Below are 12,619 nucleotides of genomic sequence, written 5' to 3'. Positions count from 1 at the left end.
GAGGGGTCTCAAGTTTAAATTCCTCAAATATTAAGGCTCTGGGTTCTCAGTGAAAGACTTGTGCACTAACTCCTCTCTAGAGTTGCAAGAGGGAGAAATTTATTTTTAGAAGGTCAGTAAATTATCCTAATTAATGCACTTACTTGCTTATCCTTTAAATAATTGCATTTATCACATTTATACAATAAAAATTGACAGAGTGGTGCAATGTAAAATTTTATTTAAGATGCCTTGTTCATACATCAATTTTTTTTTTGAATAATAGGCGATAAGCGTCTTTTTTTATGAATAAACAAGACCGAATGAACCTGAGCTCCTAACAGTACAGAGTATATACAAAGAAAAGAATAATATAAGAATCCAGCGGTTATAGATGTATGAGCAAAGACGGAGGAACAAAGATTAACTGAGGATGATTTAAACCCTACTACCTCTCTTTTACACTTTGGTGTCATATCATTGGGCTATCCAATGGTTCACCATACATCAAATTTCTTTTACAGGTCTTTCGAAAAGCTATTTCAAACTATATCAGCATTGATATTTGTTGAAAAGTCTCTCTTTGAAAATACTTTCGCTTTTGTGCACCACGATTATTATTATTTTTGTGTTAATTTCCAACTCATATCTGCATAATTAGAATTTTCTCTCAATTATTTTCCTATCTTGAAGAATATCACTATGATCAAAACACTACAATCGTTTCTCTCGTATCTATCTTTGTTCCTTGTCTATAGAGTTCTCTCAAAAATCCCTATAAATACAAGCCAATAGATTCATTTGAACTCACATTTATTAATTGTTCTTTCCCTAGTTTTGATAAATAATCATGTATGTTACACACATGATGTCCATGATGCCTAAGGCTTCATTTCTCCCTTCATTCTCTTCTTTTGCTTCTCCTCAACTTCCAGACATCATCATCAACCCATCAACTACCATTAGATCATGCACAAGTTCACAAAAACCCAAACAAGCAACCAGTTCTCATGGTCACTATCCTCTTCTCTCCAATGCAAAGGTGAGCTTTTTCAAGGTATATTAGTTTAATCATGGTCATTTTCTCTGCCTTCAAATGCATGCATTTTTGCATTTTTTTTTTAAAAGTTTTTCTGTAAATGTTTCTTAACTTTTTTTTTTTTTCTTGATAAGTTATATGGTTAAATTTGTAGTTAAATATTATAATATATGCACTACTTGCATTGCATAAAATAATATAAAACAAAATAAACATTTTTTTTAAAGCAATAGCTAACAATAAACTTTTTCTTTTTAAATTACCAGAGGGCTTCATTGACTCTTCATTGGGCTACATATTGATTAATAAGTACTCTTTTTTTAAATTAGAAGCAGGCTTCATTTACTGTTTATTAGGCTCCGAATTAACTAATGAGTACTTTTTTTTAAAAAATTAGTAACGAATTTCATGGCATTTTCCATATCTCCCAAAAATATTTATAAGACCAAATCAATCCAAATAATTTTTTTAATAATATATATATATATATATATATTATTATACAAGACACTACACATTGTTTATGTTTTTTCCATTTATTAAGAGGGAATTAAATCCTTGTCCTGATCCTACAACAGAGAAAAATGTTTTCATTGCTAGGTGACTACGACAGTGGCATTAGTTGATGTCACAAATTATATATATTTTTTATTTACATAAGTAAATGCATTTTGAGAATGTAAAGATTCGAACTATGAGTGGACTCCATAATTTCGTCCGTGAGTTTTTGATATCAGACAGAAATAACTTCATAAACAAGTGGTTGAAAATGTCTCTCATGTATGCCTGGTATGGTACTCAAGTGATAGATATTTTTGATAATCACTATATGGAAACTAGAGATCAAGAGGAACAATTTTGGTATTCAAAGAAAAATTTAAAACCCACTCTATTTCTCTTGAAAATTCACACAAGCTCACACATGATATATTTCCAGAAAAACATTAAAACATTTTTATATGAAAACACACAATAAATCTCTGTAAAAGTTTAGTGACTGAAATGAAACGAGCCAGCTTAGTCACACCACATGCGTCAGGTTCTCCTCAGCTGCACCGCTTGACCAGTTTCGATGCCTCGAACTTAATACAAACCTCTTGATCAACAAATCTCAGCCATCCAAAACAAACACAATCCAAGTCTTCTCTAATGTCTCGAACTTACACCCCTGTCTTTGATAGATGAAATCTTGACCACACGATCACTGGCCTAACCCTGTTGCCTGAGATTGTTTTTCCTGCCTCAAACTATGTGTTCTCTTGATCTTCAAATCCTGACCATCCATCACACTCCCTCTGATTCTTCAACTAACTTAACAAACTTTCAAACACAGGAAATGACTTATATACCCTCAACTTCTTAACTATTGACACCAGGACAAACTGAGCTGCAGCTTCACTGCTTCTTCTCTACAATTTTCTTCAGAAATTCACTTGATCTTCAATCAATTCTAACAATTTTATCTTCTATTCTTTTAATGTTTTGTTTGGTCATGTGTAGAATGATTTACAAATCAATCATTCAAAGAACATATCAATGGTGAGAGACATGTTATTCTCCAAAGAAGACAATAAGACTCCATTGCAATCCATGGTGTTAATAGACACACTTCAACATATGGGACTTGATCATCTTTTCAAGGAGGAAATTGGCTCAACTTTATCATCCATTTATGACAACTTTGCTCATCAAACACATCATGGTCATAACTTGTTTGAATCCTCTCTTTTCTTTAGATTATTCAGAGAGCATGGTCATAGTGTATCTCCAAGTAAGTCCTTCTTCTTCTTCTTCTTCTTCTTCTTCTTCTTCTATTCTATATCAACTCCATTAAATTTTATTTAACTTTAAAAATATGTATTAATTTGTAGAGATGCTCAAGAAGTTCATTGATAAGAATGGAGAGTTTAAACTAGCTTTAAGTAAGGATATAAAAGGTTTGATGAGCTTGTATGAAGCTTCACGTTTAAACATTGGAGAAGATATACTAAAAAAAGGCAAGGAGTTTTCAAGCAAGCATCTTTGGGATTCTATTGACTGGTTGGATAACAAGTCTGCAAATCAAGTGAAGGAAACATTAGAGCACCCTTATCATATGAGCATACAAAGATACAAAGCTAGAAGATATATTAGCATGCACCAAGATGATCATGAAAATGGATGCAAAGATGTGGTACTGTTTGAATTAGCTAAGTATGAGTTCAATATTGTTCAACTCTTGCATCAAAGAGAGCTTGATGCAATCCTAAGGTAATTAATTCATTTGCTTTGTTTCATGTTTTGCTTTTTGCAGTTATTGTGCAGAAGAGTTTTATAGATCACATGCATTAATAGTAGTGTAAAGTGTAAAATTACTTTAATGCTCTTAGATTAGTAGTGATAATAATTAAACATAATGCTAGATATATAAGACCTAAATAATTTTCATCTTGATTTTTGATTTTTTTATTGTAGTTGGTGGAAGAAGATAGGGTTGGCACAAGGGTTGAGCTTTGTGAGGGACCAACCATTGGAATGGTACATGTGGCCTTTGACAATGGTTCCTCAGCCACATCATTCAAAGTGTAGAATTCAGCTCACAAAAGCAATTGCCTTCATCTACATAATAGATGATATTTTTGATGTCTATGGAACCCTAGATGAACTTTCTCTTTTCACTCAAGCCATCAACAAGTAAGCATATATATATATATATATATATATATATATATATATATATATATATATAACGATAAATCGATTTATAGACTTTTTGCTTTCATTATAGTTATATATGAAATGTTAAATATTTAAAATTTACATATACTTATTTCTCATTCATGTTTAAATTAAATGATGCTAAATAATTATATGGAATCAATAATATACACGCTTGTATATACAAGAAAATTCTAAATATTTATTTTTAATAAAAAAATCTTTTAATGGTTGATATATACATAAATTTATTTATTTATTTGTAGGTGGGATATTTCCGCCATCAATAACTTTCCAAATTATATGAAAGTTTGCTTTAATGCACTATACAATGTTACTAATGAGATTGCAGAAATAACTCTAAAGGAATATGGATGGAATCCGATTAACACCCTAAGCAAATCAGTATGCATTTCGATTATTCTTATTTACATTTTATTTTATTTTTTATTCATAAGTTGTTGACTGATGTTAATTTATTAATAACATTTTTTTTTTCTATTTGATTTTAGTGGGGAATATTGTGCAATGCTTTCCTTCAGGAAGCAAAATGGTTTGCATCAAAACAAGTACCAAACAAGGATGAATACTTGAGAAATGCAGTGACTAGTTCAGGAGTTTTCATTGTAATAGTGCACTTATTTTTTCTAATGGGACAAGGCTTAACATTGGAGAACATACAACATATAGAGAATGATCCAAGCTTTGTTTCTAAATCAGGAACTATTCTGCGCCTTTGGGATGATTTAGGCAGTGCGAAGGTGTTATTATTAATCAATTCATTATTTTTTTCCTCTTCGCAGTTTTTGTTTTATTTAACTTTTATTTTTCTTTCATTTATTTCAATATACAGCAATGTAGGATTTCAATTCATATATTTTTTTTTGAATAATAGACGACAAACGCTCTCTTTATATGAATATAATGATCAGTCAAAGATCTTGAAACCCTGAGGTATGTCACGATGTATATGACGGTATGAGAATAGTATAAGAATCACGTGAATGATGATATAAATCAAGATGCGATGAACACATCTCATGGAGGGATTTCGAACTCACGACTCTCTTATACTTTTCTGCAATTATACCATCGTGCTTATCCAATGGTTGACGATTTCAATTCATTCGCACCTCATTTTATTCTCATTTTTTATTCCACATAATTTTTTTAAAGTAACAAATAATCTCACATTGGTTAATTTAAAAAAACATGTATTTGATTATATAAGATTTGATTTTCAATTCTATTAACCACAATTTTAGTTTAAATCAGATTTAAATAATATGTTCAATTTGCTTCTAATTAAAAAAAAACACTTATATTAATTAAATATTTCATTCTAATGTTTTGACTCAGATATATTTTTCGTTTTCTATGTACATTCATTTACCGATATTTGACTTATTTGAAATCAAAAAAAATATTATTTATTGAGTCATCAAGCATTGAAGTGAAATTTTTTGAAAAAACTGAATTGGTTTATTTATGGATGGCAGAATGAAAATCAAAAAAGGTTTGATGGATCATACCTGGAGTTATACATGAAAGAACATCAAGATTGCACTGCAAAAGAAGCTCGGGAACATGTGATGTTGATGATCTCCAGAACATGGGATGCACTTAACAAAGAAAGCTTCACTCAAAGCTCATTTCCTAAACCCTTAATTAATGCAACCCTCAATCTTGCAAGGATGGTTAGAGTTATGTACTCTTATGATGATAACCATCATCTCCCAATGCTTGATGATTTTGTATTTTCTTTATTACATCACCCTTTATAAATCAAAGTTTTACTCTAAAGAAATATTAAAAAAAAGGTTAATTAGCTAAGAGTTGTGGGTATTACTTTTAACTAATAATCCAACATTGGTTAATTGACTTAAAAAATATAAAATTTGAATATATATATATATATAGATTTGTGTCTCATTCTATCAACTTTATTTTGAAGTGACAAAAAAACATGATTTGAACTAATTATTTTGCGGCAATAAATTTTGATATTACCAAATGGATAGCATAGATAACGTGTGTCGTTCAAATTTGTATTTGAATCTTGGAGTATCAATAATTTGCTAAATCTCTTGATTAAAAATAAAAAATAAAAAAAAATCCAAATGAATTGTCCAGGACATAGTACAAAACCATATAATAGGTGTAGGTCACGCTACAATTTTGGTTCTTATGTGTGGCATGTTGTTGACATTTAAATTTATAACAAATAAATTAATTATTTGTGCCTAAAAAATTGTTATTAGTTGAGAGACTAAATTGAATATTATTATTATTATTATTATTATTAAAGCAAAAAAAAAAATCAATTGGAAAATACATAGCACAACATTCTATCATAAGTTACTGTAGTTCTGTTTTTCCAAATAAAATAACTCAAAAGGGAAACTTTTTATCTGGGTAAATTAATTTTCAATGAATAAATACTTTTAAGCCGTTAGCTTTTACAAAATTCCAACCCTTATTTTAATTTTTTAATCATCTCTTACTTATGTCAGTGTTACAGTTCAATAATTGGTTGATCTTAATTTTGGGGAAAAAATATATAGGAAATTTTCCCAAAAACTCATTTTATTTTGTTATTTTATTAAAAATCAAATTAAAAATAAAAACTTGGGCAAATGCTTGCTCTAGATATTTAGAAAGCGACATCCACATCTAATTAATATAAAGGGTAAATTACATAATTAGCCATTAAAATAATCACAAGTTCTTATATTGGTCACTAAACGAAAAAAAAAAAAAATTTCTATTTTGGTTATTTAACTTATGAATTTCTTTCAATCTAGTCACTATCACCTACGGCGTTAACGACAATATAACATGGGTCGCCATGTCATGACGAGCTCGCCACGTCATCTCAGCTTCCCAATACCACGTGGCTAAAGAAAGTTTTCTATTCTTTCTTATTTATTTCTCTTTCCTCTTCTTTTTTTCCTCTCTTTCTCAAATCCCCTGAAATTGATTATTGTGCCCAATCCAATCAACGTGGCATTGGTTAGTAGAGTAAGAGATCATCAAAATAGTGACCGGAATGGTGGTCGCGAGGATGAGGAAGTTGAAGTATGTTCATTTTCTTTTACCTCTCTCCTTTCCTCCTTTATATTCCTATATTTTATGCCCATTATATTGAGACAATTTCAATTTTCCTTCAAACTTTTTGATCTCAAAGGTTAGCATCAATCATTGTTTTGTTTGAAAGACAGGATGGAATGTTGGCCACCCACTTGATGCAGCCATGAAAGCAGGATTAACATTTTGGAAGAGCTCATTATGGCTTGTTCAGAGTCTACATGAAGAATAACATAAGCAAATGAAAGCATCCTCCACCTCACCATTCAGATCAACTCCTTTGAGGTTGCTCTGAATTCTTAGAAAGCTTAAAATAGTTGATGATGATGTTGATGAGTTTTTAAACCTCTAAGTTGATTTTGATACTTTGATTTTCCATCTCTTTTATTTTGGAAGTATATCTATATTCATATATTCAAATCCTAGAGAAGACTATTGAAGAAGGTTAAATGGCATGGAGCTAAATGGAGAAGTTGGTCTCAACTACAATAAATGTTTTAGTGCTTTATTAGTAGTTAATGTATTTTTGGTGAATGTGTGGAAGTCAATGAATGTTTTATTTTATGCATTCTTAAAGAGTTAGTTAATATCTTTAATTAATGTATTTTAGGAGTCGATTATAATTAGTTTTATGTATGGAGAATGTGGGTCATCTTTCAAGTTATGTGTGTAAGTAAAAGTCTAGCATTACATTGTTGTTGTCCAATTATAATGCAACCCTCAATCTTGCAAGGATGGTTCTTGCAAGGATGGTTAGAGTTATGTACTCTTATAATGATGATAACCATCATCTCTCCCAATGCTTGATGATTATATATTTTCCTTATTACACCACTCTTTGTAAATCAAAGTTTTATTCTAAACAAGTATTAAATAAATGGTTATATTAGTGTGGGTATTACATTTAACTAATAATCCAACATTGATTAATTAATTTTAAAAATATAAATTTGAATATATATATATAAAAATATAAATTTGTGTCTCATCCTATTAGTTTTTAATTTTTTTGGATTTACTCAAACCCAAATAATATGTTTTATTTACATCCAATGGAAAAACATCTTTTATCTTTTAAAGTTTTTCAAATCAAATATAAGGATTAGAGTTGGAGGCACTAATTAAATTAGACTAATTAAAACTTAGAGTTATATATATATGCTCTTGTTTATTTGGTTTGATAATATCTAAATATATGAAACAAAAATATCCAAAAATAATGTTTTTCAGTAGTGAAAGGCCAACGATGCTTAAGCATTTGTAAGGGGTCCAAATATAGGATAAGTGTGTGTGATATATTTAGAAAACCCGCTCACAACCTTGACACATTGGCTTGTACACATTTATCCAAATATAGGTTTACTTGCTGTACAGATAGATCACTGTAATTGTGTACTTTCTGTCCTTTTAGTACTTGCAAAATTTTTAGGTACAATTAAATCTTCATATTTAGTCGAGTTTGATTGCTCTAATCCGCGGTGTAGATGGTGTTAACTTCGTCGTTTCTTTTGGACCGACGTGGCTTTTTTTATTACGAAATATGGTGTAAAGATGCTAATGAGGTGCTAAGGTGGCAATTGGATCCAGATCCAAGACCCCCACACCTCAATATCCCACCCTCGAAGCCTGTGGAGCACACTTGCTGCCCGTCCAAAGCCCTCACTCCCCTTAACTCCGGCGAAGCCCACCTCCAACCGGCCGACATCCTCCACTCTAAGCCATCATTGGTGAAGCCATGGTTTTGCAAACCCTTCCAGATAGCCATCAACAATATGCTATTGCCCCCTCTCTTCCACTCTCTTTTCTCTTTTACTGAATTTTAGCCGGTGCTTGTGTTCACTTGCAAACGTGCCAGCAATAACAGGTTAGGTCTTTTTTGTGGACAAGCAAAACTAAATGAAGAAAGTGCTCAATAGACATCTACAGCAATTGATCAAAACTTAGATCTCCCAACACAATAGAGCACAACAACAGAGCATAATAGCTGAAGTAGGGAAACACTTCTCAGCCTACCTTTTTTCCTTTTGTATTTTTGACTCAGCTACGGATAGTGAGATGTTTTTGTAAATTGGTGTCACAAACCGATGATATGTAATACTAGCAATTTTCTTATCTGCTCACAACTACAATGGCCTTTTGGTGTGGTGTTGTTTTCGCACAATACTACTAGGTTTAATATGTATGGTAGATGTGAAATTCCAACTATGTCCAGTTAATAAAAAAATTATTTACAGTTACTTTTTACTTTAATTAATGTTATACTGAAAAATCGGAATGCTTTGTAATCAATGAAAAAAGAGTGGTTTGCAGTCAGAGTGCTTTGTAGTTAATGAAAAAACATAATGGTTTGCAGTCAGTAAACAATTAGCCCCGTTGTTTGCAGTCCCTGAACTATTCACCAAATGCTGACAAGTTAATGTTACAAAGCAGAAAAGCTAACAAAACCAAAAGAAAGGGAAAAATCAAGCCAGTTTCCCCATTGACTCAAACATACGAATACATAAACCTACATTTGAATATCCTTGTACTAAATAAAATCAATATTTGGACAAAATAATGTCAACATTCGAAGGAATTGCACATAATATACTAAGATAAGCTATGACTTTTGAAGGTGCTGCTTTGCCGATAGCGAAAATAATGGCCTTCGCTGCTAAAAGTCATGAGTGAAGGTCGTGGGTGGAGAACAATGGCATCAATGGCTTGGAGTGGAGGTTGAGGGGAGGAAGGGTTTTAGACGGACAACAAATGTGCTCCACCGGCATTGAGGGTAGGAGACTGAGATGTGGGTTCTTCAGCTGGTTGGACAAAAAGTTCCCTCTGTGCGATTCGGATTTTTTTTTTATCTGGATCCGATTGCCACCTCAGCACCTCGTCAGCATCTTTACAACATATTTCGTAATAAAAAAAAGCCACGTCGGGGCAAAAGCAACGGCCAAGTTGTTAACACCATCTATGTCGTGGACTAAAACAACATAATTCGACCAAATATGAAAACTTAATTATACCTAAAAATATTACAATGACTAAAAAGGCAGAAAATACACAATTACAAAACCTGCATGTCAATTAAACCATAAATAAATAAAAATAAAAAGTTAATGACACGAATTACATTAGATTAATGAAATATTATCCACTGGTATTCTTGATATTATATATTAGCATAAGAAGGTAAGTGTGATCTATAAAAACTTCTATTTTCTTAAATAAGCTGGCAAACAAGTGCATTGAATAACTTGTTAAAAAAAAAAAACTAATTTAAATAGAGTATTGCTTGATCCACCAACCTTACTCATTCGACTACTTTAGTCTATTATAATACATAACCATTCCTTGTGTTATTGAAAATACAGAAATCAAATTATATGCACATATACATACATAAATAAATAAATAAATAAATATATATATATACATACCTTTTTAATATCTTTTATTTTAATTTCATCTTCAACCACTCTGGCACCTCATTTAATTACTGTATCTCTTGTTTCGAATAAAAAACCAGCAGTTTATTCATGCATTAGCAATGTATGGTTCACATAGCCCGTAAGTGTTGGTACAGGTCCAAGTAAAAATCCATTATACTTTCAAATGTGTCTCACTATTTTTCCATGGGTCCAGGTGCAATATACATATATATTAGTATATACATATATAATATACATTAATCCATTTTATTCAGAAATGAGATATGGATTCAATTGTGTGTATATGTGTAATAGTATATATATATACATAGGTCAAAATATCAAAATGGTCTCTCTATTTTGCGTTTTTCGCCCTTTTAGTCACTCTAATATAAAATCCGCCTTTTTGGTTATCGTATTTAGACATTTTTGTCCTTTTAGTCCCTCATATTAACAGATATGTCATTTTAGTCATTCCAGTTCATAAACTTGAGGGACCAAAAATGACAAAAATGTGTAAATACGAGGACCAAAATGGCAGATTTTACACTTAAAGGACGAAAATGTGTAAATACGAGGACCAAAAAGGCGGATTTTATATTTGAGAGACTAAAAGGGTGGAAAACGCAAAATAGAAAAACCATTTTGATATTTATACCATATATATACATACATTCCATATATATTAAAGACTTTTTTATTTAAATAACTTAAGACAAGATTGCGAAAAGGAATTGATTTTTTGATAAAATAATTTTTTTTAATAATTAATATATCTGCATCTAAAATGAAATATGCACCTATTAATTAAGGGCGTTCAAGTACGAAATTAAAAAAAGTCCAAAAAAAAATTGGCTCATTTACTCATCCATGTTATAAAACTAAGGAAGTATACAAAGGAAAACAAACAACGACGATACTCAAGTAGAGCTAAAAGAAATAACCAACTTCTTATTCACTCCCATCTTTATCACATGTTTCTCATATCTGTATGTTATACAAGATTACAAAGTCTCTATTTATAAGCTAAGAGTAAAATGAAAAATCATATCTATTAAACTTCCTCATAAATATGGAAAGATGAAGAGACATGAGAAGATGAAAAGTCATAGGGGTTTTAGGAGTTTAGAAGATGAAGAAGTTTGGGAGGTTGGTAGTTTGGGAGATGAAGAGAAATACATTAATAGGCATCCACTTTAATTAATGTTTCATAACACTCCCCCTGAATGTCTATAGTAAAAGGAAATGCCTCATTAAAACCTTACTAGTAAAAACCCAATGGGATAAAAATCTAGTGAAGAAAAAGAGTGCATTATCCTTAATATACATTATAATTGATACATCATTAAAAACCTTACGAGGGAAAAATCAATAGGAAAAACCATGGTTAAAGGAAAGAGAGTGCATCACGTGTTACTCTTATAATAATATTAATATGCGCTTCGATGTACATCTTTGCCTCTTATTTAAAAGCTTGTCCAGGAAAACCGTAGGACTGAGGCCACGATGAAGGGAAAAGTATAGTGCTGGCTGCCCGCGCTGCAGAGAGAACATTATAGAGATCGCTGAGGCGGCGTCGCCCAATCTTGTGAACAAACGTAACACGAAAAGTTGATGTGGGTAATGCCTTAGTGAATAAGTTCTAGTGATTTTCTAGCTAGATTGTATTTTCACCGAATATAGATATCACCTTGGTTTCTCAAAATCATGGGTGAAAAATAGCGATTGATATATGTTTTGTTCGGTCACGCTTTGGTGCTATCCCTCCTTTCGATTTCAGACCCTACTAAAATTTGCGTTGTTTCGTATTATAATATTGTTGAGTACATCCTCTACGGGACAGCAAACCACAATTTTAAATATAATATGGTAACATGCCAGTCTTATGCAAAGCAGCGTGTAAACGACTTGCTTCCTGGAGTTGCAAGTATTTGCACTGATTTGGTTGAAGAAGTAGCTATAGTTTTGTTTCAGCTAGAGCGATCCTTGATATGGCGTTCACTTGCCCATATAATCACATAACTAGTTTGTGATGTGGTTTTATCTTGGTCAGGATCATTACATCTGCATATCAACTAATTGTCTTTTTGATTCATGTGTATAAAGAATAATCCCACTTATCAAATGCATTCCTCGCGAAGATAGCGTAGTATATGTTTAATATCATTCCATTCTCCATGTTGGTATAAACTGTATCTTGATAATAGATTTATAGCAAAGCTATATGAAATCTGATTATGCTAATATATATATGATACCATGAGGAAAATCTGAATTAATTTTTCAATGTCACGTTCTTTGAGGATAAAACTTGTAAAGGAATGTCATTCCGTGGGATATTCAATATTTCCTCATTTTATTTACCTTAATATGATATCTATTTGGTGGATGTGTAGAACTTACC

General features: G+C 31.3%; 1 protein-coding gene across 1 annotated transcript in view; it reads left to right on the top strand.

Moving 5' to 3' along the window:
• Nucleotides 1–837: 837 nt before the first annotated feature.
• LOC120272186 overlaps nt 838–12,619 on the top strand; it is a 19,387-nt gene continuing 7,605 nt past the window's right edge. Inside the window, exons 1-7 of the mRNA XM_039278950.1 lie at nt 838–1,021; nt 2,519–2,789; nt 2,890–3,268; nt 3,473–3,691; nt 3,982–4,120; nt 4,228–4,476; nt 5,215–5,469. Of these exons, the coding sequence (XP_039134884.1) occupies nt 845–1,021; nt 2,519–2,789; nt 2,890–3,268; nt 3,473–3,691; nt 3,982–4,120; nt 4,228–4,476; nt 5,215–5,469 (1,689 nt within the window). The 5' untranslated portion in view covers nt 838–844. The remainder of the gene's footprint in view (nt 1,022–2,518; nt 2,790–2,889; nt 3,269–3,472; nt 3,692–3,981; nt 4,121–4,227; nt 4,477–5,214; nt 5,470–12,619) is intronic.

Source organism: Dioscorea cayenensis, chromosome 11 (genome assembly GCF_009730915.1).
Source record: "Dioscorea cayenensis subsp. rotundata cultivar TDr96_F1 chromosome 11, TDr96_F1_v2_PseudoChromosome.rev07_lg8_w22 25.fasta, whole genome shotgun sequence".
NCBI classification, from domain to species: Eukaryota; Viridiplantae; Streptophyta; class Magnoliopsida; order Dioscoreales; family Dioscoreaceae; genus Dioscorea; species Dioscorea cayenensis.
This window is presented reverse-complemented; position numbering and strand designations above follow the sequence as displayed.